The sequence below is a fragment of the Lonchura striata genome, chromosome 11 (assembly GCF_050655825.1).
Source record: "Lonchura striata isolate lonStrDom1 chromosome 11, ASM5065582v1, whole genome shotgun sequence".
Lineage (NCBI taxonomy): Eukaryota > Metazoa > Chordata > Aves > Passeriformes > Estrildidae > Lonchura > Lonchura striata.
In genome coordinates, this window is record NC_140713.1 from 9385224 (window position 1) to 9412648 (window position 27425).

Genomic DNA, 27425 nt, shown 5'->3' on the forward strand with positions numbered 1-27425 from the left:
TCTCTTCCTGCATTAAAAGACTTACATAATCGTATTGAGAGAAAGCACTTAGAGATCTGTAATCCACTGGTCTTACTGAATGACTTTTTACATAATGAAAATCTGTGAAGGGTAAATATGTTGACTAGGAATTCCATTAGCACTTAAATAGAAGGTATTTGTGGAAAGCAAACAAACAACACAAACCTTCCAGAGAAGGAAAAACAAGCCTGTAACCAATCCTCTCTATGAACAATAAGCACATGTTTAATTTTTAATCTGAAAGCTAATTACATCAGTTATTTGGTCCAGTTTTAAATAATTGCATTACTGTAAAAATATTTTCATACTTACATGAAGAATTTTGAAACTAATTTTATTTTATATTTATAGTGCTAAAGTTTCATGTTACATTGTTTGCAACACCAGAAGAATCACATTAATTACGATCCTGTGTTCCTAAACTATAAATGTGTAATGGGTTTTTATGGTGATAGGCTGGAAATCCTGGAATGAAATTACATATTGCTGTGTTTAACAGACTCGGTTCTGGTGGTTTGATACAACTGTTGATCATTGTTGCTACCAATACCACAGGACTAAGTTTCACACTCCTTAGATTGTGTAAATCTTTTACTAAAGTAAATGCCAGGTTTGCTGGCTGAAAGAGGCAGAGTTTGGATCCTAACACAAGGAGAATCCAATTGTTAGTCCAGTCTAGTCTGGTTTTCAGGTTGTCCAAACCAATGGTTCTGTACTTGCCACCAGTGCTGAAGGCAGAATCACCTGTTTGTAGCTGTTTCCCAAGGCAGATATTTCCTGGCTTTTCAGACTGTGGCTTCCCTGGCAGTGTATGCTACATCACTATTCAATTTTGGGAGTTTGAGAGGGCTGTGTTTAACAATGCCAACAAAATGAGAGAGCTTAGCACATTACTTTTATTACTGTGTTTGAAACAGGAACTTTAGCTTAGAAGAGCCTACTACAGATAAGCCATATTAATACTCTAGCTTTTCAAAGAGTCATAGAATGGTTTGAGTTGGAAGAGACCTTAAAGATCATCTGGTTTCAATCCCTGCCATGGGCAGGGACACCTTCCACCAGACCAGATTGTACCAAGCCCTGTCCAACCTAGCCTTGGAACATTTCCAGGGATGGGGCAGCCACAGCTGCTCTGGGCAACTTGTGCCAGGGCCTCACCATCCTAACAGGGAACAATTTCTTCCAGTATCTCATCAGAACCAGCTGTGTCAGTGTGAAGCCATTTCCCTTTGTGGCTCCATCCCTTGTGAACAGGCTCTCTTCATCTTTCTGGCAGGCTCCCTTCAGGCACTGGAAGGGCACAACTAGGTCACCCCAAAGTTTGTCTTTTCCAGGCTGAACAATCCCAATTCTCCCAGCCTTTCCTCGCAGCAGAGGTGCTTTATCCCTCTGATCAACTTTGTGGCCTCCTCTGGACTTGCTCTGGCAGATTTTGTTTGGTTTAAATTACTGCTGCAAGCAAACCAGTAAGTTATAAGGAAGTACTTTATTTTAAGTTAAATAAATAGTGACAGTAACAGGTTTGCATTATTCAAAGTGTAGAAAATACAACCCATGCACAGGCAAAACCAGTGTAATTCAAGTCAGGAGTAAGATTTTAGTATACAGCAAATTTAATATGTGTATTCTGTGACTAAAGACAAAAGAGCTGAAGTAGATCAACACTGATATTAATTAAGCAATGACCATCTTCTTTTGTACTATAATTACATTCTCACCAATCAACATGAGAGTATGTGCTTTTTCATCATGCTGTTTCAATACAGAGTATTTTGAAGTATGAATTCCCATTTTTCACTTACAAAGCAGCACTTCCAGTCTCCTTCCAGTTGCATTCCAGTAGGGGGAAAAAATGAAGACTACAAATGTGTATCTCTATTTCTTAATTTAAAGGAAGCCTCTGTACTTTTGGGCAATGGTGGTTTCATTTAGTTTTGGTTTTGTGCAGTGTTGTGCCAAACTCTGTCACATGGAATAAACACGTGTAGGAGACGAATGGCAGCACTTTATCCATGTAGACAGTGCCAATCCTCTGTTAGAATTCTGCTTAATCTATTAATTTTAGATAGCCTAAATATTAGGTGATACAGATTTTTAGGAACATACTAATGATGAATGAATTTGCAGCCAGCTTTGTCTTAAGATTTGAAAATTCTTTTCCCAAGGCAAATCCTTTAAATAGTAATTGTGTGCATATTCATAATAAAGCAAGACTTACATACTTAGAAGCTATTTATATGAATTCTTTGAATTTATTAAAAAATGCAAATAAAAACCCAAAACTGTATTGGACTGAAAAGTTACAATTTACCAACCCACTGAGGCTTGCTTTCAAAGATGACCTATTCTTAAAAATTCTTCTACACTAAGCATGGATAAACTATTTATCTATGGTTAGGTATGTGGAAGATACCAAGATAAAAGATAATGAATGTGGTCATTGTTACCATTTACGTATCCACCAGAAAACAGACTTGCATTCATGACTTGGGGGTTTGAGAACATGTGGTTAAATGGTCTGATTTCACAAGGTATATGGAGTTTTCAGGAAGGACAGAATAAAGCCCAATGGCTTCTCTACCCTCCTGTGAACTGAGAATGCAAAAAGTGAAAACATTCACAGGTCCTTAATGACAACAGGTGGCAATCCAAATAGGTACAGTCTTCTGCAGCTTTTACTGTATTTTCCTTAAATATGTTTACTTATTGTGATTGTGAAGCGGATCATCGAATTTAAATGAACACTCAGCAATTACACCTTGTCTAGGCAGGCTGGAACTGTAGCACCGATAAATACAGACCAGGCTTTGTTAGACAGCTGTCAGGGATCTCTACAGACACAGATTAACTGCATGAAAAACATACTCTATGGAATGAGTGAAATACAACAGAAAGGAATGTGGAGTTGTCTTGGAACACTCTGAATTCCTGAGAGAATGGAGTTAGACTGGACCAATGTGCAGAGCTCACACTATCCTTCAATGTAAGGATAATCTATAGCTTTGAATTCAGGCCTCTGCTTACTATTTTTTTTTCCTCACCTACAAGTGACCATATTCAAATACATTTCCCCTCCCAATAAATCCAGTTAAGTTTTAAAGAATAAACTGTTTGCTGCAGTTTTTTGAAGTATGTTTAGTTCTTAACTCAAAAATACTAAAAAATATTAGGTGTTTATGCATGTTGTCAATTTTACTTAACAAGCATGAAGACTGTCCACAAAAAATGTCTGATTATTACTTTGGATAATGTTCCCGTAATAATCAATGAAGAAAAATTATTTCTTAAACTCCCAGCATTTTGGGGTCTTTATATTTGGCTGTGGAGTGCCCCATACACCTATGGCACTGTAGCACATGTACCAAGCATTCCTGAAAGGACAGTGTGTGTTCACAGCACTAAAAGGTATTTCCAGAAGTAAATAATAAATACTATAACACATAAATACTTTTTACAAAACATTGTAAAGCTTCTCTGCTAAGTAAGTGTCTGTTCCCACAGTTTTATATTTAAATGTTGACAATTCCACAGGGAAGCACTTGAAAGTTTTATGCTGTTGCATTTCCCTTCTAGATTTGTAGCGTTATCAAATGGGACCAATCCTAAAGGCTTCCTGTTTCCCAGATGATTAATCAGACATGACTGAGATATGAAACTGAGACACATTTTTAGCTTTGTCTGAATTTCTGCCATTTGGGAGCTTGCAGAAATGTGGCTGTACATATACAAGCATCAGTCCCTGCCTGTCAACAGGACAGGGGATCCCATTGGGAAAGTCTGCTTTAACTTAACATCATTTCTCTTTGCTAAAATCTATTTTCCCATGTTACTGCATCTGCTGTGGGTAGATTGATTGCTGCTGTTTTCATCGTTTATCACGGAGTACAAATTGCTGCTTCAGAGGCAGGGAAAGATAACATAGTGGTAAACGTGAATGAAAACCATGAGGCTTCCTAGTATTTTTCTAAATATGCAACTTTTCCTTTTTGCTCTTTGGATTTGGAAAGCGATTAGTCATTTACATACACTGTGCCAATTCATGCAACTGGGTTCTGTACAATCCAGTTTAAATTAACAAACAGTACTTGGTATCAAACGTTGTTCCATTTTCTCCCCCCTCCCCAACCATAACTTATTTAAAATAGAGGCTGGTTACATTCTTTAATTGGGGTTTTCATCCTTACCCCTTTCCTCTGCTCAAGAAATATATTTTGTATTTGATGGAAAAAAAGAAGTATTCTATTCATTTGGTCAGACAAAACACCCATGTTAGCCATCACATTTATGTTACCCTCCAATACTGTAAACAGTGACCAGCAGCAAACACTAGAGCTAGTGAAGAACAAAAACCACAGGCTTCTGAGAATAGTGACCTATTAATAGCAGGCAAATCCCTGTTACAGCCAGTAGTGATAATACCCTGATACTTCTCTTAACTGTTACAAGTCCAGTAAACGAAGACATTCTATTCTGTGCATCTCTTTTCTTCAAAAAGCATGAAGAAACAAATAGTGCATTTTAGAATATTCAGAGGCAAAAGTTCTGCTTTGTTCTTTCAAGTGCTCGTTTAAAATTCTCAGCTCATCCAAGTGACACACTTTGGAAGTGAAGGTGAGGCATGAAACACTCCAGAGACAGGCTTGAGAGGGGTCGCTCGTGTCAGAGCTTGCACCACCCTAAGACAGTTTTACCACACACACCGCCAGGACAATAGCGATGATGAGCACAGCAGTGAAAATAATCCCAGCTAAAACCTTGCTGATATCGCAGAAGGATTTATTTTCCTCCACAGAGATCATGCCAATAGAGGAAGCACCCACACTGATGGTGGATTTCAGTTCAGCCCCTGGGTCTTGCTTAGCCTCTACTGTCCACTGGGGGACATTGACCTTCATCTCCATCTCGTACATCATCTCTCCTACCTGGTTGATCTCGTTCTCGAGGTCTTTCAAATCCACCACGTCTATGTTGTGCTCAGCCTCGTACTTCATGTTCTGGACGCTCATGGCGCGGGCGGCCACGCCGGAGGTTCCCCCGCTCATGCCCGTCTGGATCAGGTGTTTTTTGGGGACGTTCAGCGGGAACTCGTGGCCCAGCTCCAGGGCCCTCCTCATATCGATCTCCAGGATCTCTAGGCACGTGGAGAAAATCACCCATAGCCTCTCGAACTCGGCTTTATCTTCCTTACTCACGGTTTTGTCCTTCAGGACCGTGGTGAGCTTGTTCCTGTTGGCCACCGCCAGCTCCTGAGCTTTCTGCCGGGTTTTCTTGAGCTCCTCCCGCAGGTTCTGGGAGTCCGAGGTGCCGCCGATGGTCAGCACCATGTGCCGGTAGCAGGCGGTCACCTTGTTGAGCGCGTCCAGCAGCGCCTTGCACTCCTCCTTCACCATGGTGGCGGCGGGGGCCGTGCCCGGTGCCGCCCTGCCCGGTGCCGCCCCGACCTACCCGGAGCCGGGCCGCGGGCGCTGCCACAGCCGGGCGCTACCAGCACACATGGCAAGCGCTGCCTCCGGGTCGCGCCCGCATCCAGCACCGCTCAGGCGGCTCCGGGAGCCCGGGCGGGCGGCGGCGAGCCCGGGCGGGCAGGCAGCATCGCTCCCGGCACCACCGCCGCCTGCAGCGCCACCGGGGCGGCTCGGTCCGCGCCGCGCTCAGCGGGGCGCTGCTGTTTGAAAAGTGCCAAGCGCCGAGGATGGAGGAGGAAAAAAAAAGAAATCAAAAAAGCCGAGGCTAAAGCTCTGGGGAGCGGCAGGCGGGCAGCCGGCGGTCCCCGCCGCCGCCACTTGACTCGCCCCAGCTGGGCGCCCGCGCGGTCACATGGGGGGAGCGCCCGGCCCGGCCCTATAAGCCCTCGCAGGCTCCGCCTCCGCAGGCAGCGATCCCGCGGTGCTCCCGGCTCTTCGCCGCTCCCTCCCGTCTCTGCCCGGCCATTGGCTTCGTGCGGCCGCGCCGGGCCCGCCCTGGACCCCGGTAGGGCTTGGCTGGGGCGCGGAGCGGCGGGCGGCAGCGGCTGTGCGGCCGGGGAGCAGGGGGGCGATGGTGTCGGTGTGAGTGGCGCTCCCGCCCCGGGCAGCCTGCGGCTCCCGCCGGGACCGTCCCGCCGAGGCGGGAGCAGGGAGCGCTCCCGGCCCGCCGTGCCGTGCCCCGGGGCCGCTCGGCGCGGCCTGGGCGGCGGCGGGGCCGTGCCCGCTCAGCCTTCGGCGGGGTCGCGCCGTGCGGACCGCGGCCGGGCCGCTCCTCGCCCCAGTGAACGCCACGATGCGTGGCGGGTCGGGCTTGCCCGGCCCCCGGCTGTCCCGTGTGTTCAGACGCGCCGGCACCCGGCTGGGGAGGGAGCTCGCTGCTGCTGTCACCCGGAGGAAGGGCCGGCGTGCGGGCCGGGGCACCCGCACTTGGCTCAGTCAGGCCGTGGCACATCAGGAGGGCAGGAAACACGGCACTTGTCGCTGTCAGAAGCCGTGCTCCAGCGGCTGCCCTCGGCACTGTGCTGGGTACAGCACGTGAGCGCCGACGGGCACCAGGCCGTGCTCGTGTGTGCGGCCAGCGGGATGGAGGTGATGCGAGTGCCGCTCGGTGACCTGGGCTCTGCTGCCTCTAGCACCTGGTGTTTCTGCTGAAGTGGGCTTCTGGAGAGCTTGCTTGTCACAACGTACACTACCACTCATGGCCCAGCGTTTGTGGGGAGCTGAGTGGTTTTTGTGATGCTACACTAGCCTGAAAAAGCTGTGAAGCCACAGGAGTCCCACAAGAGGAGCGTGACCCATTCTCTTATCTTTTATCACTGCCTTTGCAGGGCAGTGTGTGTTATGAGCAAGATAATTTACTAAGAGGAACAGAGTCCAGGCAGACTGGCTTTCTGCTGCTGAGCCCAGCTTGAAGAGTCTTGTCTAGCCTATGTTCCTCTTTCTAGATTTTGGTAGCTTGGACTCCACTGACCGGGTTTTTTTTGTTTATGTTTTATCTTGCTTTTTGGCCCTAGTTCCAAAACCTGTGCAGCTTCTGCTGCAGGCTACTTGCTACCTGTGGAAGAAATGGTCTCTTAACTTTGTGTAGGTTATCAAATTACTGCCAGCTAAGATGAGTACCTCTGTTAATTTGCATGTTGGTAGCCTAGAAGAAGCAAATCAGTCATGCCTGTTTCTTTGTAGGAATAAAGAAACACAGGATGATTTTGATCTGATTGTAAGTGAAGTCTTGTAATTGCCTAATCATTGTCAGGTGGAAAAAGGATTAGCTCTGGGTTTGAAGCTGGAGTACTATGTGACATAAGTGTTAAGCTTATTGCTGACTAAATTATGCATATTTGTGTGTCTGTTTTAGCTATTTTTAAATTTTGCCACAGAGTACTGAAGTTATGCGAGAATCTAGAAACCACTTCTGCAAATGTGTCTGGGAAGGAGAGGTAGGGAGGATCGATTCAGAAGTGTGACTATTTAAACCTGAAGGTAGCAGCAATCATAATCTGTATCAGGTAATGCCTAAATACATCTTTAGGTGTGTCGTATGGGAAGAGCCTGTTATTTAGATTACTTCTAATTTAAGTTCAGCTGCATGCAGTTATACAACTTGCTTAGATTATGGGAACTCTTAAAATTCGGTTGTTTGTCAGTCAGGTACGATGTTGTGAAAATTCATATCTTGATACTGCTTTCAAACAAGATGCTGTCTAGCCAAAATATTGTCCTGGGAAAACTATTAGGATGGAGGTAAAAATCCTTAGAACTGACTTAGGAAGCAGCATAAAGAATAGTAGAAAGAATATATTTCCTGGTTCTGTGGCAAGACTTTCTTGCAGTAGATGTTAACGATTGTGTTCTTCCTGTGCAGTACTCTTAACAGTGTTTGCAAAGTATTCTATGATGTATCTTGAACATCACTAATTAAATGTTATAGCCTCATTTTAATACTTTAAAGTAGCATATAGGCAAATGCAGTTTTGTTTTGCTTTAATAATTGGTAAGCCTTGTCTGAGGGACTTGCTTTTAGAGTAAGCTCATGTACTAAGTTTGGTCTGTACACTGCTATGGCTTGGCAAAGTTTGAAGCCAGTAAGAGATGAAGAAGTAAGGATGAAATACAGTGAAACTGAAATGTGACATCAACTCCTTCCCTCTCCCTGATCACTGATAAATTGTGAATTCTTTGACTTCTGTGATTTGGTTTTTGCTTGTATGTAGTGGTGAGAGCATTTAATCCATAGGAAGAATCTAAATTTATATTGTAGGGGAATATTAGACTGATATTTCTGTATCATGATGTTTACTTCCAGAAAGCTCTTAATTAGTTTTGGCTGTTACATGTTGCATTGGGTGGTAATTGTAACACCAGTAGTAGTTAAAATAACTTATCTTGCCTTAGAGCTTACCTGCTGAATTGTTTTCCAGCCTTCTTACACTTGCGCTGCTGCCTAAATGAATGAAAAGATTTGGCTTCAGGAAACCTCTGTGTATTTCAACTCCATAAGAATTTTAACCCCCTGCTCCCCTCCAAAGAAGGGGTGTGAAGTACCAAAGTGCAGAAACCTCTGAGAGCCTGAGGGGGAGGTAACCTTAAATACAGCTCCCTGGTATTTGAAGGAAGCATCCTTGTTTGATGCTGTTGAGAAGCTGTTGTGGGAACTTTGTGTTTGCTGTTAATGGTCTCCCTCTAAATGTTCCTTGTAACTGTTGATGGTTCACTGAACAGCACTTACACTTCCTGGGGGCTTGCTTGGAGTAACTCAGGGCTGCCCATCAGAGAGTGTAATGCAGCTTCAGTAGTGGCAAGCCAAGGAGTGAAACTTCTTTGAAGCCATTCTGGTGGATTTCTAAACCTGTGAGAATTGGAAATCTTGTGTCTACCCGGTTGTGAAAAGAGAATGCAGTTTGTTCCTGGTGCTTGGCTGATGACAAGCAAGATGTGTTTGAATATGTTGAAGTAACTGGGTAGAGGTGGGAAGCTTGGCTGTTGAAGGATCCACATGTATGGAAATGTGTTTCCTCTGGAGGAAAGGAACAAGTGATGGGGGAGAATCAAGCCCCCAAGTCTAGGACATGTAAGGATGTGCTCACATCAAACAATAGTGTAAATGCACTGCTAAAATATAAAAGGTGAACCTTCTCACCATTTCTCCTGAGTGAGCTGAGCTCTGGAGTTGGAGGTGGGGCTCATAAGAAGCTGCACAAAGATCTGGTACAGCCCTGTGTGCTCAGTACTGCTGCAGGCTCTGGGGGATGCCTGTCCAAGGATATGGAGCAATGGTAGCAGGGCCAGAGCTGCCAGGCTTGGAAAAGGCTTGGGAGGTGTTGGGTAGAGGCAAAACCCAAGCCGTGAGATTTTGTGTCAGCCCTTAACCCTTCAGTGGAAGAAATGTGTGCCTGGAAGGGAGATGCTGAGAGAAATTAGTATCTTCCTGGAGTGATCATGACCCCAGACTCTGTTCTATTGCTGTCAGGCTGATGTTCTGGGATGGTAAAGCTTAGTTTTTTACTGGTTGCTTGTAAGCCTTGAGCTGACTGATGTGAATTTACCACTCACCACTCTATAATCTGATAATTCAAGGTGCTACTCTTGCATACTTCCATTTCACAGAAGTCAGTACAAGGTGAATCTGAATCTAGAAGGGGTAGTAATAGATGTACTTATTTATTCCCTCATGGTGAGTGAGGTGTACTGGAATATGTCAGATGTTTTTCATAGGATGCTCAACACTCATCCTTTAGAGTTTTTAAATGCTCAGAAAAAGAAATAATCTTCTGTTTTTACTTTGAAGTGAGTTCTGATGTAGGGCTAAAGTTCAGATTGTAACTTTTGCCCAGAAGCAGAGTAACCAAGGAGTAATAGTGCTGTAAAACAAGAACTGGAGTGGTAACTTGAGATTTTGGACTGAGTCTATTTAAATTCCACTGTTAGATTCCTGTTTGCTTGTAAAGAGCTCTAAGATATGCTTACCTTTGGCTGTTCCTCCTAACAAGTGGTGCTCTTAAGGTGTGTGCAGAAAGCACACCTATTAAAAAAAGCCCCTTAACTTAGAATTGCTTCCTTTTACTTTTTTTTTTTTTTGTGTGTGGAGCTGTGCAGTTTGCTAGAATGATACATTTCTGATAAAGTTTGTATGTGTATTTATCTGCTACTCTGAGATAAAAATCCTTTAGTTGAGTAATGAGGTGTTCCTCACTTATTATTTTGAGCACTTCAGCAAATATCAGGTTACTAAGCCTTAGTGTTCCTGTTGTAGCTATTGGGAGCTAAGGTGAAGCTGATATTATCCCATGAAACTTGACAATATTGGTAAAATAAAATTGAGTGAATTTATGCTTCTTGTCACGCTAATGGATCTGGTGCTGAAGGATTTGGGGAACTTGGCATTCTGCTCCCTTGAAGCTGGATTTGTGTGGGGAGCACACTGAGGTAATTGCTGTTAGTATCCCAGTGTAACATTCTAACTTGCCATCCTGGAGACAACTGAGGTTACTGAACTTGGCTAATAATTTTTACTGACTTTGGTAGCTGTTTTTACTTTGTTCTGCTAAATTATTATTAAAATGCCATGGTGAAAACACAGAATGTTATGCTGCTCAGCATTGACTATGTAGTGTTTGTATACACCATCTCTCATGATGTTCTGAAAGATGTTTTCTCTGCAGAATGTTTTGATTAGTCTTTAGTAGAGATGTAGCAGGATGTTCAGAAGATGATGAGGCTAAGGTTTGAGTAAGTAGTTGTACAAGTTGAATGTGGACAGGAGGTAACTGCTAAGTAACAATGCAAATGCAATGTCATCATGCACTTTCATGGCTGTTTGTCCAAATTTCAAAGTATTTCCTAAAAGGAACTGAAACCTGCAAGCTGTGAAAAAGGTTCCTCATTTGTCCATCTCTAAAGGAAAATGCCATCAATGAGAAAATGAACTGTCAGGATTTATTCCTATTCACTGTTTTCACTACCAATTGTAATTAGGCCTTGTTTCCAGTGTCTTACAGAAAACAGTGACATGCTTAGGTTCCATGTTTTTCACTTGAGCTGTCCTTTGTACCATAGTTATATTGTTAGAATTATCACTCTGCTTTTGATATAGACAGGATTAGTCTGTTGTAAGATTATGAATATAGTTTTTTTTTTTTAAACTGTAACATAATGCTTATTAGATTGTCTGATCCAGCTAGCTTCTGTTCTTCCAGCAATTTGAGCTATTTTTGTGTTTACAGGCATGAAGCCATACACTGAAGTGATTATGTTTAAACCTTTTACATAACATTAGTGCTTGAGAATTGCTTTACTGCTAAGCATGATAGAATTTGGTAAACTTCATAGTGAATATAGCTGATGATAGTTTTTAATGAGCATTCTGTTAGGCATTAATCAGTTGTGGTAATGTATATAAGGCTTTGTGCATTTTCTGTTTTCACTGTAAAGCTAAAGCTTTACAAGCTAAAGCTGTCCAAGGTGCAGCTAGAAGAACAAGTCTGTGTCACCCCCAAGTTAAATTAGGTTGAAGCTGGATGTTGTGTTCTGCCAACAGACTCTTAATGGAGAATTCTAATGTGTCCCTAGAATTATAGCAATGTATTAGCCAATATTTTCAGATGCATTTAACTTCTGGGGTGGAAAGAAATTGACTTAATCTCAAAAATGCCTGAGCTTTGGGGAAGCTTTAATGTCTTCTCTAGAATCTGTAGACTAAATTCCTTTGGTTTGTTTTTTTTTTTGATAACTTAAATTGCTTCTACATCCACACTTCTAGTGCTCTGGAGAATGCTATGGGAAAGTGATGGAGAGCTAAGTGAATGCAGTAGCTAAACTGTTTTAGGTAATAAGTATTCCACCTGTTGTTTCTCATGTCTTCCTTTTAATCAGATGTGATACCTAATGCCTAACGAGACACTGAACAGCTGCAGGGGTAAGGGAGAGGGAAAGGGAAGGAAATTGAGAGTTGTGATTCTCAAAACAGTACCAGTGTGGCCAGTGGGGGTTGTTTCCTGCTGTGCAGGAACATGCATTTGGGGAGCCATGCAGAGCTCCCATCTGCTGTGCTCAGGGAGGGTGACAAACACCCGTGTGAACTAGAAATTTACCTTCCTTCCTGGGGTGGAGCACCTCTGTGGCACCTTAGGTGCATTACAGTAACTGAAATACCAGAATTCAATGTCTGAATGCAGTTTATTTTCACTCCTTGCTGGCGTTCCCACTGTGATTCAGCCCTATCAGTTTTGCAGTAAAAGAATCAGTAGCTGCAGCTAAGAATGTGTGGCTGCACATAGTTACTTGTGGTGTGTAACTCATGAACTGGACACTGAAGATTATACTTTCAAGTGCTCCCTATGATGGTCCATCAGTAATGATTCTTAAAGTACTCCAATTGCTCATACTGTTTTTTCAGGTGCAGATAGTATTTTAAGAGGTCTGTCAGACAGACAGCAAGCTTTCTGTGGGAGCTTCTCCTCCCTCCTCCTCACATAAATTTTTTTATGGCAGGGAATGAAGTGTTACTTTAAATTTCAGTTGTTTTTTTGTTTTGTTTTTTTGGTTTTTTTTTTTTTTTTATGAGGAGGATTTATGGTATGTGTTATCTTCCCCTCCTGTTATGGAAAGAAGTCTTTGGACTTGAAGATTGATTAAGCTGAAAGACTGGCAATAAAGCTGTTGGAGACATTTGTGCTCTGCAGTTTTAGCACTACAGTCTGATGCTTGGTTGCCTCCTTGTGTCAATGTGCTTTTTCACCCTGACAGTGTGTGGTGTGTTAACAGCTTCTCCATCGCTGTCTTGGGGAGGATCTCAGCAGTCAGATCCTCTGCTGCTTGGACAGATACATGAATTCACCAAACTCAAGGCAGATGAAACTGCCTCAGTGGGACAACTGCATTAATGAAATCTTGATCTGGAAAGTGTCTCAAAAGACCATGTCATCCACCCTCCCAGCTTTGCTATGTCCACTGTCACTTCTAGTGGAGGTTTGTCTGACACGTTCTTGGAGATTTACAACATGAGAGATTTGATAGCTGTGCCAAGCAATCTAAACCATGTGCTTCCTGTTCCTTTTGGAAAGTGTTCCTGACCTGTAACCTGAGCCTGTTTTCTTCAGTTAAGGCCTACTTCTTAGATGTGGGAAAAAATGCCCTTGACTGAAAGCTTGATCCACCTGTGGGGAAAAAAAAATCATTGCCTGCTTCATGCAGTTTCTTGGTTATAAACATCACTGCCTTCCATGGATTGGATTCTGCTTACAGGGCTCCTTTTCCTTTCTTACTTCAGTCTCTGCTCCAGTCAGTTTATCTGCTGTGATGAGGACAGGAACATCCAAAGCCATAAAAAAAAACCAAAACAAAACATGTAGGACTCTCAAGTCTTGCTGTGGCAAATTATTTTGCAGGTTACATGTATATGTTCTTACAGCCCTGCTTGGTGCTTGACTTACACTAAATTGTTTTTAGTTATATATACTAATTTGTCACTGAATCATGTTTGGACTGCAAGCTGCTGTCATTATGACTTACTTGGAATTGTGGCCTAGCCAGGTGTTCAGGCAGGATTTTCTGCAGCTAACTAGTCCTGCCCGTGGAGGTGTGTCTCAGCCCCGCTGTTGCGTGGATCAGCAGAGATACCTGTGCTCCTGCAGCAGACCTGCCACAGGGCTTGGGCTACCTCTTCTCTTCCCTCTGTACTGGCTGAGGAAGGAGCCCACAGCTTGGAATTGGATTGCAGCTACCTGCCAAGAGATCTTTATAGTTCTCATCTGGTGGAATTACTGGTGATCATCCAGATGTTGTGGTAGGACAGATCAGGGATTATAGAATGGGTTGGCCTGGGTTGGAAGGTGCTTTGAAGCACATTTCGTTCCACCCCTGGCTGTGGGCAAGGACACTTTGTGCCAGAGCTGTCCAGCCTAGCCTTGGACACTTCCAGGGATGGGGCAGCCACAGCTTCTGTGCCAGGGCCTCAGCACCCTCCCAGGGAAGAATTTCTTCTGTATGTTTAATACAAATCCACCTTTTTTTAGTGGGAAGCTCTTTCTCTTGTCCTGTCACTTGAGGTCCTTGTCTGAAGTGTCTCTGCAGCCTGTTTAGGTACTGGAGTGTGTAATAAGGTCACCCTGGAGCCTTTTCTCCTCCAGGCTGAACCCCCACCTCTCTCAGCCTGTCTCTAGAGCAGAGGGCCTCCAGCCCTTGGAGCATCTTTGTGCCCCTCCTCTGGACTTGCTGCAGCAGCTCCATGTCCTTGTGCTCAGACCCCAGGCCTGGAGGCAGCTCTGCTGAGGGGTCTCACCTGAGTGGGGCAGAGGGACAGATTCCCCTCCCTTGACCTGCTGCCCACGCAGATAAGCCCAGGACATGGTTGATTTTGGGGCTTCAAATGCAGATGGCTGGCTCATGTTGAGTCCATGTTAAGCTGGACTTTTTCTAGGTTCAAAGTCTTTAATTACTCAACTTCGCTGGTGTTGTGAAGGTGACAATGAGTAAACATTTTCTTCCTCACTGTGTTAGCAAACTGCATAGCTGTGCTGGTATGGGAGCACTGGCTAAGTAGTCTTTCATAGAAGCTCTTGGTGTTACTGGATGCTTTGAATGCAGAGGGACCATTTTGTCTGGAATTGTGCAGGAAAGCTGCTTGAGGCACATACATGCCACTGCCAGACTTCAGTGCTTCAGGCTGGGATTGTCCAAGCTGTAGGTAACTGGTGATACCTTTATAGTGAAAATTATGTGTACTTTAACTGGTTGTGTTTAACTCCCTAAGGAAGCTCTGCTTGTGCCTGATCAGGGGAGGGACCAGAGCCCAGCTTGGTCAGGCTGTAGATCAGCTAATAACATGGCTGAAACTCAAAGGCTATCTGGAATCCATGGGAATTTGGTGTATGTTTTTCCACCCCCTTGAACTGCCATACTGTGAGCTCACACTGAGCAAATGATGTGCTAGGAATAATTCTGCATTTGAGGAAACAGGGGGATACTGATTGTGTAAGGGTGGTGTGCTCAAATTAAAGTCTATAGCTGTGCTCACCTTTTCTTGCTGAAATCCTACAACTTCTGTTGAGTACTAAGGAAACCTGCATGACAGGATAGATAGAATAAGCTTGTTATTTAAGCATTTGTATGCCTGTTAATCTCTATTCTTGTTTAAAAAAATAATTCTGAAATTATTCCAGGAGGGACCTGTTAGAGTTTTTTCTGCCCTTGTGTATGATGTGTTACAGAGAATTGGAATTGAGGAAGCAAGTAGGTAAAGGTCTGATTCCTTAGGGATCATTTTCTCCAGGGCACTGTGACACCTAGTGATAGCATTTCCAATGTTTACAGGCTGGACTTTGACTCTCCAGTTGCTCTTTTGCTCTGTTTAGCCAAATGTTTCTTAGCAGCCTGACCTCAAATCACTGAGACTCTTTTCATGGGAGTAGAGATGACCACAAATTATGATAAATTTCATGGTGGCTTTTTAATTATATCACGGATATTCATATCTCCTTCGTGTACCTCCCTGGAAAGTTGAGGATTGCCTTACACGGGGGTTTCTGTTACACTGTCTGGGTGTCTCATTGGTGTGTGTGAGTAATCCTTTTACAGGTGAGTTTTAAGACTTACATGAGCTCAGTACAAAAGCGTCTATGTCCCATGGTGCAGTAGAATCTGCTGTGGAAAAGCTGTTAATTTGTCTCTTGGCTTTAGATCTCAACAGAAGTTAGTTTGTATATCAAAGTGGTAATAATTTTGATCTTAACTTCTCCTCTCTAATATTCATAGTTAGACCCCAACACCTGGAAGGCCTAAGGAAACATTGAGGATAACTGTGTGATTGGAAATGTATAATAATGAAAAATATTGTCTGAATAACTTCTAGGTAACTGTAGTTAGTAATTAAGCAGTGCCATTGGCTACTTACATCAAGACCTGAAATTACTTTTTCTGTTTGGATAAGGAGAATCAGACTGCCCCTAGGCATTCCCAAATACTGTCTTTTAACAGATACAAGTGTGATACATCAACCATTCTCCATATGTATTTTAGAACATATCTTTGGAATATCTGAAGTCCATATGGCTATGTATGATGAAGATATCTTGAAAAATCCCTTTTATTTGGCCATTCAGAAGCGACGTCCTGATCTATGCAGCAAAGTTGCAGAACTCCATGGTATTGTAAGTATGAAAAAGTAATATTTAAAAGCTGCTTAGTAAATAGTAGCTATTTGAATTTATATCACGTCTGCTATGAAACATGTAAAGATTATTTCAAGCCTACAAAATTTGGAAATGAAGCAGAACAATTTTTAGTTGAAGTTGCACGCTACTTACTAATATGGACCTCTTGATATATTGCAAGGTAGTAAAAAGCTAGGTTTGGTGTTTCTAAACTCTACAGGAACTTATTTTCATTCTATGAGCTGAAGTTAGATATTCTCTCACAAGTTTATAACTTAAATGGGATTGACCTTTTGAGATGCCTGGTGGACAAGCAGTTACTCATTTGATAGCATTTTACGTAGCAAAATAAACTGACCTGGAATAAAAACTCCAGTCCTTAATATTTACTAATCTGAGTATTTTGCAATTAATTGTAATTCACAATTAAGTGCATAGAGACTCCATTAAACATGGAGGTTATTGTCACCTGATGATAAAATTTGTTTCTTTCTAATTAAGAATTTGTCCCAAATTGCTCATCTGTTGGTCTAAACCCAAGATATTTATCTTAGAGCTTTTTCTTTCTGATGGATTTTTGAGTTTGAATATAAACTTCACTTTTTTATTAGCTGTCTTATTTTAAGTCATCTGTTGTAATTTTAAGTTATTTGTTACTGGTGCCACGTAACTAAAGATTTAATTTACTTAGTGCTGTTTGCTTCAGTTGCATCTGTCAGCCTTTTTCAGATAAGTTACTAAGTGAAATTTCTGGGTTAATTATCAGACTGTGTGTCTAGTTATAACCTCTCCTTTTTTAAATAAAAGCACCTATAATTCCTGTATGTTTACTGTAAATATTTAAAAGCCCAATTTAATTGCTTGCCTCATAAGGATGAAAGGTATTGATATATAGCTGGCAATACACAGCATTTCTCTCTTAAGCATGATTTAACTTTTTTTAGGTGCTAGTTCCATGCAAAGGAAGCCTTTCAAGCAACAGTCTTTCTACCTGCCAGTTTGAATCTTATGTTCTGAAGCCACTGGAAGAAAATTTTCAAACCTTAAATGGAAAGGTATTTCTGTTTGATATCTGAATGTAGCTTGGGGACACTCCAGTAAGTGATTCACTGCTGCTGCTGACTGATTGTGTGAACTAATGGTTACAGACAGGGCAAGTAGGGCTGACACTGCATAGGATCCCAGGTTTTTCATTTGTAATTTTGCAGTACAGTCTGACAGCTAGGGCATACACCTTGCACTAGAGATAGTTTGCAGGCTGTCAGGATTTTCCTGCTCCAGATGTCCTCACTGGAGTTGCTGGGAAAAGAAAACCCAGATGTGAGAAATACACACAAGGTGTGGGGTATTTTTCTGAGACTGGGATTAAGTACTGATCTTAAGCTGTTGGGTTTTTTAAATTTTCTTTCTACTAAAAGTTCTCTAAAATCTGCAAACAAGACTTTGGTTATTGTCTGAAACCTCGTCCAGCAGTAGACTTGTAAAAGAAGTGGCTGTAAGCAAGGTTCAGCCAGCTACTACACAATGAAGGAGCCTTTGTTTCAGTGTCAACACAGCGTGAAAATGTGAAATTTCACCAATTTGGCTCTTTCTTGCCTTGCAAGTTTCTCTTCTTCCCCATGGAAATGTAACTATGCGAAGCAGAAGCCAGAGAACCTTTTTTTCTGGCAGAGTTTCATACCTGATCTGCTCTGTGTTGTTTCAGGAGATCTTCATCCAAGGAAACCTCATCATTCTAGGAGCTGGTTTTAATTACACTCTCTCTGTACCTGTTCTCTTTGAGGAAACATTTTACAATGAAAAAGAAGAAAGCTTTAGTATATTGTGCATAGCTCATCCTCTGGAAAAAACAGAAAGCTCAAGTATGTATTGGTGTCAGTTTGGTGGCTGCGTTTGCACAGTGAGCAATTTGGTGTTTGATGTGCTGAATAAATGTGTTCATTCTGGAAAGTGTTGGCTTGGTTAAAAGCTATTGGCATTCATGAATTTGCTGGGACAAATATTGGTGTGCTGCTGCAGAGAAACACCAAGTTGCTCCCAGCAAAACTAGTGCTGAGACTGGGATATAAATCCTGTAGTATTAAGAATTATCTGTGGAATACTCAGTTTAGTGCTGACTGCTTAAAAAAGGGATTTAATCCTAAATGTGATCATGTGTGTCTTGAGATGCAAGGTGGATGCATCGATAACTGGAGAGGTACATTCTTTCATGATCTTTACATTCTTTCATGATCACTTTATAGAGGGATAGAGATTGGGTGGCAGAGTTAGGTACCAACCTCCTGATGGCCCAACTTATGAAGTTGAATGTCTCAATTTTTGTCCTGCACTGAAAGTGCTCCTGAAGGCTGTAACACTCTTTTCAAAACTACAGTCAATACTGTGAATGTTAACAGCATGTTCTTGTGAACTTGTATGACAATCTATGTTTACTAATTAAGAACAGAAGCTCCTTAAGAAGCTTAGAAGCTTCAGCTTTTTCTGAAGTAAAAACATTAGTCTTCCTAAATAAATAAAAATATTTGAAACAAGTGAATGCAAAGAGAAGTTAGTACTAGGGTAGTGTGAAAGTAGTACTGTGAGGGAAGTATGGAAGGCTTTAGAAAAAAAAAAAACAGCTGCCATTCATATAGCCTTAAATTCTGTAAGTATTAATGTATATCTTAAAAATTATTCATGTGATATTCTTTATAGACATTACTGAATATAGTCATATCATAGTCTTTCAGAAGTGTAGGAGTTTCTAATTTCAAAAATAATTTGAAAATAATTATTTAAGCTTCTTATCAGCTGCCTGCCTTTGGCTGAAGATGAAAGATTTGCCTAGAAATAATTTTTGGAAAAACAGCATCCTTTCTAATTGAGGGTTTCAGTTGTTTTAGTCAGAAGAAAAGTGGCTTTGCTTTATTATTCCTTCATTTAACTTTGCTCTCCCATTCAGAGAAAGCATGTCTAAATAAAGAATAGCTTATGTAAAAGTCCATGATGGGATTTTTGCAGTTCACTGAAAGCACCCTGACTTCCTGCATGGTCACTCTGTCAACACTGTAAGATGCTTTTCTTCTGCTTTGAGCTTGACTTACACAACTCATAAGCTGAGTGCATGTGGTAATAAATTATCCCAGTGTAAAAAAATAAGTGAAATCTGATTTAGCTATTCCAAATAAACACTTGACATAAAAAGCAGAGGAGCCTGCTCAAATGTGATGCATTGAAGTCTTTTAATTAAAGGCAATACCTCTAGTTAAAGGTGCAGTGAGCTGAGTTCATGTTTCAGTGCAGACAAGCTGGCTGTATATGTAAGGAGAAAATGTATTTTACCATGCATACTATATAGTAAGTCTATGTGTTAATTCTTGGCTTTTATTTTAGGTGAATCTACAGCTTCATCAAACTCCTATTCTCTTAAAAACATCGAAGATGTTAGAGAGTTCTTGGGAAGGCACTGTGAGAGATTTGATAAATACATAGGATCTTTCTATAGAACATTTAAAGAACATGAAAGGAAAAGCCTCCGCCACTACATAGTCAGTATCCTCCTTCCTGATGTCTAATTTGCTAAATATAATTAGCCTCACTGGTGCTGTTATCTTTGCCTTACTGAGCTTTTCTGTGTCAGAGTAGCCTAGAGTTGTGAAAGGGGAGGAGGGAGAAGTGGTAATTCACATTTAAGAATTTCACTCTCTTAACTGTTTAGTAAATGCAATTATTATTGCTAAAACTCTTACCAAACTGTACACTTTTGAGACAGGGAAGACTTAAATTACTTATTTAAGCTTTGTTTCTTCAAGTCCCATTAACCTGAATCTGATGGTTTTTATCTTTTATCTCTCCTAGGATTCTGTCAATGCACTTTATACCAAATGTCTGCAGTATCTTTTGAGAGATTCGCACTTGGTAAAGACTTACTCCCCTAAATACATAGCACAGTGTTACTTAAGCAATAAATTATCTGACTTTCTCTTGCTGTTTATGGCTTTGCTTTTCTAGAAGATGCTTGCAAAGCAAGAAGAGCAGATGAATCTGATCAAACAAGCAGTTGAAGTAAGCATCTGAAATGAAGGAAAATAAATAGCAAGCTTTTTAATTCTCCTTTTCATGCCTAAAATACTCTTTTTTTTTTTCCCTACAGATGTATATCCATCATGCTATTTATGACCTAGTCTTCAAATATGTGGGGACAATTGAGGCAAGTGAGGTAAGTTTCCTTGATTGCTCTATACTAGTGATGTTTATCTAAGGCATTTAAAAAACCTGTTGCCTTTCTATTAATTAGGATGCTGATTTTAATAAAATCACGAGGAGCCTTCAAGACCTGCAGCAAAAAGACATTGGAGTGAAGCCCGAGTTCAGGTGAGAGAGATGACTGGATTCTTGAAGAGTCACCAAGATCCTGTTTGAAATAGGATAATGCCAGCCAAAAAGTGTTTTCCTTCTGACACTAGCAAATTTTTCTATACTTTAATTTGAGATGTAGAGTCAAAGCTTTGCAAGTGTCATATGAGGACAATCTTTGTCTTGATGGTTGATTCCTTTACTTTTTTGTTTTTAAGCCATCTACAGGATACAGAAATGCAGGTGTACTTGTAGTAGAAGTGGGAATATTTTGGAACCATTTTTCAATTCAGCTCTGAATAAGTTAAAACTTGGGCTTTGGATATCCTGCAGAGGAACTCTGTATGCTAATAATTCCTTTCTAATTATTTTGAAGTTTTAATATACCACGTGCAAAGCGGGAACTGGGTCAGTTGAACAAATGCACTTCCCCTCAACAGAAGCTACTTTGTCTGCGTAAAGTTGTACAAATTATTATGCAGTCTCCAAGCCAAAGAGGTCAGTAATTAGTCAATTTATAATTTTCAACTTAAGCAGCACACACGAAGCACTTCAGTGTATATGGATAGCTCTTGGGGATCAAACACAGTTGAGCTGGGGTCTATAAGGTCTCTGAACAGAGCAGAAGGGAAGGGGGAATAAGGTAGATGTGTCAGCACTGGTTCCTGTGGGCTGAGGTGGGGCACTGGGTTAGCTTGTGTATGTTTTAGCTTGGACATGTAGGAAGCTCACATCTGCCAGGACCCTGAGGGTGATCCATTTGAAACCCTGGAGATTGCTGCTGGTTTGTTCTTGTGTATTTGCCCATGCTCCCCTTGACATCTTGAAATTGGTAACTCTTGAGATGCATCTTCTGCAAAATGCAAAAGATGCCTGGGGCCAAACAAAGGTGCTGCTGTGGATTGCAGATTCTGTGATACAAAAGCACAGTCCTCTTAACCTGGCACTTATTTTATCTAGCTTGAAAAGACAAAATACTTCTACAAGACAAATAGAGTTGCACAGATGAACTTATGCTTTCCCTACTTCATCTCTTCTTTTCTCTAGGAAGACTGATGGCTTGTGGAAAAATGGGGTACCAACTTTGAGACTAGTCTTTGCCCTCAAGAATTTCAGAAATCTTGAGCTACTGCCCTGGCTCTTGCTGCATGGGAAGGGAGGGATGCTAGTCAAATATTGCAGTGTGTACTGCACAAACTGCATCTGTGTGTTGGCTCCTGGCAGACTATTTCAGTGAGAGATGGAGAACATTTGGCTGCCTGCCCTGGTCTCTCCATGCATTCTCTACTAATAGCTGGCCCTTAGTCTTAAGAGGCAGAACTTTATAGAGTTATTGCTCTTGATTTGAGCCATTGCGTGACTAATACTAAATGTGAATTGTTTTTTTAGTTAACATGGAAACCATGTGTGCAGATGATCTTCTCTCTGTGTTGCTGTATCTGCTTGTAAAAACAGAAATCCCAAACTGGTATGTAACTGTTTTAGCTATATAGAACTCCCTCCTACCATCTTGTGTAGTGCTGCTATAGGGACACATGTTTCTGAACATACAGTTATAACTTTCTGAAAGTGTAAGAGGGCCTGTTGAAATGCAGAAAATGTTTTACAGGACAAATAGCAAAGCTGTGTTATATGTGTAACTAAACAAAGGAGCTATCAGGAACATGCCTTTGTTTTGATTCTCAGCCTAGAAAAAGGTTGTAATAGGAGGCCATCTCTCAACGAAATCTGTGTGTCATTACAGCCTTCACAGAGTGGTTCTCTTCTACGCCGGGAGGTGTGACACCTTTATGTATTTTTATCAAGATTTGGTTCATTTCTTACACAGAATCTAGATGTGAATATTTAATTACTTCCTGCTAGCTTGTGCTATTGTGTCTCTTCATTTTCAGTAAAAGTCTATATAAACCTTTCAGCTGTACATGAACTGATTCTCAGTTCTGTTCTATCCTGGATATGTGAGATCAGCATTTAGTCTTTAACTTGTAGCTGTCACTGTGGTGCTTATGGTGCTGGAAACACTGCTTCACTCACTTCAAAGATGTTGATCTCCCATTATTGTCCTTATCTCATCCTTCTATTCCTTCTGTCCAATTGATAACTCTTCATTGAATATATGAGATACGTAGAGATCTGATCACTCTACAAGCACAGAACAGCCATGTTGCTGGCCTAACAGGTTTTTTAGAAGTTTTTTCCCAGCTCACCCTTTTGTCTGCCTGGATTGCCTAAGATGAGCTGCAATATGCCATGCTAGTGTCTTATTTTCAGTGGTTCATAACTTTAACTTTTTTCTTTCCAGGATGGCCAACTTGAGTTACATAAAGAACTTCAGGCTCTGCAGCTCAGTGAAGGATGAGCTGGGCTACTGCCTGACCTCCATTGAGGCTGCAATAGAATACATCCGGCAAGGCAACCTCTCTGACAGATCAACAGTAAGCTACTCTTAAACTCTGTCAAATGCCTGCTTGTAGTACCACTGTGGGTGCAAATCCAGCCAGAGGATACAAATAACTACCATAAGAATTTCCTTTTTTTCATTTAAAAAAATGAGTAGCGGTAACTACCTGAAGCAAACTCTAAATTTACATAATTTATTAGAATGAAGTCCTAACTATGTGCCAGTATTTTTGTTCATTGCATGCTTCTTGAGGAAGTACTTAAATGTCAAATCTGCCTCTGTGTATGGTTGGAGGAAAAATGACAGCACCATTTTCTACAGCCGAGTCTCCAGTATATTTATCTCCTGTTTGTACTCTACCATGATTGTGAAAGCAGTGCAGTACTTGGGAGCAGGCACAGCTTAAATTTTTGTGTAATTATAAAAGCTTAGCTGTGTTAGCAGAATGGAGATAGCAGTGTCATTTAGAATTATTCAGTGAATCTTCATACTGGAAGAATTCCATGTGTTTGCAGTGTGGGTTACAGTGCTGCACTGAGTTGATGGCTTACTGAAGGGGGGTACAGGGCTGTAATAAGGTGCTCTTGAAGGTCAGTGTGGCTCTTGGGATCTCTGACCTAGCAGGGGCAGGAAATCTGTGGCTACATGAGAGATTTCCTACTGGGCAACTAGACCTGCTGTCAGTCTGGTCACATCCCTGCAGGCCAGTCAAGGGCAATGCTGATGTGACTTTAGAGACTTCTATAATTTAAGAACTTTGTAGGTTATTTAGTCAAGAAATCTAATCTTACCACTTCTGTAAAATTTTCTACTATTGTAAAACTAGGTTTTCCTGAGCTGATGCGGACATCAAAAGGAGTGAACATGGAACCAGTGTGAATTCAATGTGTCTCAGTCTGCCCAACTGCAAAGCCCTGGAGTCTAACTGCAGGGGCCAGAACAATGGTTCAGTGTGCAGGGCTTGGGATGGGACAACCTGGGGCACAGTCTTAAGGAGCACTTAATGCAACATTCTGGCCTCTTGCTATTTTTGGTTTGGTCTTTTTCTGGGATTTTTCCTTGAACTTGTGCAAGTTTGTTTTGTACACACAACAACAAAAAAAAAAAAAACCACAAAAAAGTAACCAACACTTTCATATTGTGCAAAAAAGAGTGGTATTTCTTGCCTGTAATTGAATTAAATTTAAAAAAAATAAAAATCTTAGTTTAAAAGAAACAACCTGCTATATGACTTTAATTCCTGCAGTCACTTGGATGTCCTCCACAATCGATATACAAAGAGCAATGCTGGGGCTCTGAAAGAAAACTGAAACCAAAGTAGAATTGTCTTCTACAACAATGCCAGCAAACTATGATAGAATATTCTGCTCTTACATTTCTAGAATAAAGACCATTTCCTATTAAATGCCTGATCCTACCTGTCTTGGTGTAGTTAAGGACAGCAGCTATTATACTGGGATTGCATTCAAATGTTGTAACTTAAGTGCCACTTCCATTAAGGTAATATAGTTCTTTGGGAGGCACCTGTCTTAAAAGATAAACTATATATTTGAGAAGTCTAAATGAGAAATTCAGTGTTTTCACCATGAGAAGAGCAACCCATTAGTCTTTCTGCCCATACTTCAGCTGGATCAGCTCCAGACCTAGAGAACTTTATCTCTTTAGGGTGAATGTGTAACACAAAGTCCTCTTGCATTGCCTTTCCTTGGAGTCAGCCTGGCTGGAAGGCAGCAGAACCCTGAGGATGAAGTGAGGGACAACTTGCCCTTAACACAGCTGGAAAGGAAACAGCCAGATCACCCTTTTCTCCTGGGCAGGAGAAGGTGGCACACTATGAAAAGAGACTGAAGTGGAAATGGAAAAAGGATAGTGAGGAGGTGGAGGAGCATAGTTTTCACTTCAGAAAGTTGCCAGCTGAGATATTTGCTTTAATCTCTGGTAAAGGGGATGAACTTTGAAGCAGCAGCAGCTGTCATATTGCTGCCCTATGATTTCCTTCTCCAGATTGTACTGGAAGTGGGTGTGGGATTGAAATGAGCAGGAGCATTGTTGTGCCCTAGGGCTTCATTCAGCCCCTTATGTGGTTATGCTTAATTTTATAGCTGGCTTCAGATGGAGCTTCTGGCAGCTGAGTAATGCTGCTGTCCAATCCCTAATGAAGATTACTCCAGAAAGAAACTCAGGAGGGGACTAATGTACCCTGAGGGATAATGGGCACATTCTCACCCTTCTGTCAGTAAGTGAATTGCACGCAGGACATTCTTGCCAAATCCCTCCACCCAAGGTCATGCAAGTCCTTGTGAGACACTTTGTGGGGAAGAGAGGAGCCTGTAAGGTATGAGAGAGTCAATTTTATTTTCTGAACGGTCAACATGACTCAAGTAGAATTCCTGTTAATAAGTGCTGGATACTAGCTCATTCCTATGCACAGCTACTGTGTAGTAAAGCTCTGAAGTTCAGAGGGTTCAGGTGAGGTATAAGAAAACAGGGAGTCAGAGCCAGCCATGAGGGAATAGGCAGCATTTGTGTGGGAAGAGCTTGAGATGGGGAAATGATCCCTGCTCCCCCTTCCTCACTAAACACTTTATTAGCCTTAGTTTGTGTTCAAGAGTTCCTTTCTTGGCTTCTGCCACCTGTGTTTCCTCCAAGTCCTCAGCTGTAATCTGTGAGAATCACTTGGGGTAGATCATTACAAAGGTACACTCTCATAAGTATAACTACTTTCTTTTTCTATACACTGTTGTATTAGATAAAAAGGCCATTAATGTTTGGGTGTGTATTTTCTAAACAACATACTCTTAACATACTTGGAAGTCTCACTCCAAGCAATCTCTTTTTAAAAGAAATAGAAGTTCTTGGGCTTTAAGTAAAGCTGGTACAAGTAATTTCTGACTTTGAAGGCCCAAACTTGCTTAATCCTTCAGTGACTATCTTATTCTCATCATTCCATATTTCACTATTAAAGATACATGGTTTCACCTGGGCTTTTTTTATTCTGATTTGTATAATAAATATATAATATTGCTACATTAGGGTTTCTGTCTCATGTGACTCTCTTAAAAGAATGATTCCAGTTGGAGAACACTTCTCTTGAAGACACACACTGTGGAAGGAGCAGTTCTAAAACTACATTAGTTCTTGCTAATGGTTACTTAGATTCTCCACAGTGCAAGTATAAAGCTGTCTGTGAGCATCTACACTAGAAATTCTGATTAGACATTAGGAACTTGTACTAGCAGTTAATTTTTTGATCAAATATTTCTTAGGGAAGTTATTCCTGTTCCTAGTGAAGAATCTATCCAAGGAGACTAGTGTTTTATGTCTTGTAATTCTGAGAATATATGCTTGGGTATTGTTAGCTAAAGTACAGAGATTTGAAAAGATTGGTGAATATTTGTCACCTTCGTGTATCTAAATCCTGTGAAGTACAGAGAAGAGCTTTCATCTCCAGATCTCACAAACATGTTTTTAATGACCTTATTTGCTGCACTCTTAAGGGTTTTTTGGACAGCTTTATGAAAGGCATCTGTATTGATTTTGAAACATGAATAGTCTTAATTTCTAGAAAGTCTGAATCAACCAATGTTGTTCATTTGCAGTTAATGGGGCTCAAATTTCATGCTGATTTACTAATGTAAGAGTGGAGTCAGACTGGTTTTACTCATTTACATCTGGTCTTGACAGACTTTAATTGCAAAAGCCATAGCCCAGATCCTAAACTGTTGAAGTTTGCCTGATACATCGGTGTGTGTCTTTAATGCAGTGGTTTTCTGTTTCATGGATGCTGAAGTCTTTCCATTTCTGGAGAGCTATTATCCTACAACAGCACCACTGCCAGCCATAAGCAGCTGTGGATCAGAACCAACCACATGCAAAAGTTTCCATTTGCATTCTTAGAAAGTGTTTTCCGTAGGTTTTTGTTTTATTTCATGGGAGGGTCAGTGCTGCTGTCTCAAAATCTAACTCCACTTAATAATTTTCACCTGGCTTTGGAGGCATTTATATTCTTTAGTGCTTTCTGAAGTGTATCTTCAGCTGTCTCTAAGTGCTGATGGAAGGGTTGGAGCTGTATCTGCTTAGCTCAAACCAAGTAGGAAATCTACACAGATAGATCTGCTGCAGAGCAATGCTTTGCCTGGTGCAATCTTCTATTTTTCAGCCAGCAGCAGAGCATTCAGAATTCTTTGAGTCAGAGTTGTATCTGGGTCATCTTTTATAGTGGCCATCGGTAGATGTGTTTTATGTGAATTTGCCTTAATTTCTCCTCTTGAGAAAGCTGTGTTGTACCTCCTACAGTTCATTCTGTCTTTGATACGTATTTTCTAGTTTTGCTGTTTTATTTTTTAGATGGTACCGCCATAATTTCATTAATGTTAATTAACAGTGAATTTCAGTAAAGGAATTTTCTGGTGAACATCTAATTATTTCTATGGGTGCCCAGTTTTTTATGGCTCAAAATCTTAAAAGTGAAACTGATTCAGATTTCCCGTGTGTCTGATAATTCATACACAGTAAATAAGTGTTTAGTATTCTTTAAAGTTAATTCCACTGTTAGGG

At 41.4% G+C, this 27425-nt stretch overlaps 2 protein-coding genes across 6 annotated transcripts in view; one reads left to right on the top strand and one right to left on the bottom strand.

Annotated features, from left to right (window-relative positions):
- ANKRD27 (ankyrin repeat domain 27) overlaps positions 1-27425 on the top strand; it is a 54477-nt gene that overhangs the window by 6029 nt on the left and 21023 nt on the right. For 3 of the 5 annotated variants that reach the window (XM_021540895.3, XM_085589470.1, XM_021540916.3), the window contains exons 2-12: positions 15999-16129; positions 17077-17187; positions 17838-17994; positions 19505-19659; positions 19970-20029; positions 20123-20176; positions 20265-20330; positions 20409-20485; positions 20844-20965; positions 21857-21935; positions 22770-22902. In XM_021540895.3, the coding sequence (XP_021396570.3) occupies positions 16028-16129; positions 17077-17187; positions 17838-17994; positions 19505-19659; positions 19970-20029; positions 20123-20176; positions 20265-20330; positions 20409-20485; positions 20844-20965; positions 21857-21935; positions 22770-22902 (1116 nt within the window). In that variant the 5' untranslated portion in view covers positions 15999-16027. Of the gene's footprint in view, positions 1-5863; positions 5992-15998; positions 16130-17076; positions 17188-17837; positions 17995-19504; positions 19660-19969; positions 20030-20122; positions 20177-20264; positions 20331-20408; positions 20486-20843; positions 20966-21856; positions 21936-22769; positions 22903-27425 lie in introns of those variants that run through there. The other 2 variants (XM_021540904.3, XM_021540922.4) reach the window with 2 other exon arrangements.
- RGS9BP (regulator of G protein signaling 9 binding protein) lies at positions 1493-5819 on the bottom strand. The gene has a single exon (XM_021540936.4). The coding sequence runs from the start codon at positions 5409-5411 to the stop codon at positions 4698-4700; it is 714 nt and encodes a 237-aa protein (XP_021396611.1). The 5' UTR covers positions 5412-5819; the 3' UTR covers positions 1493-4697.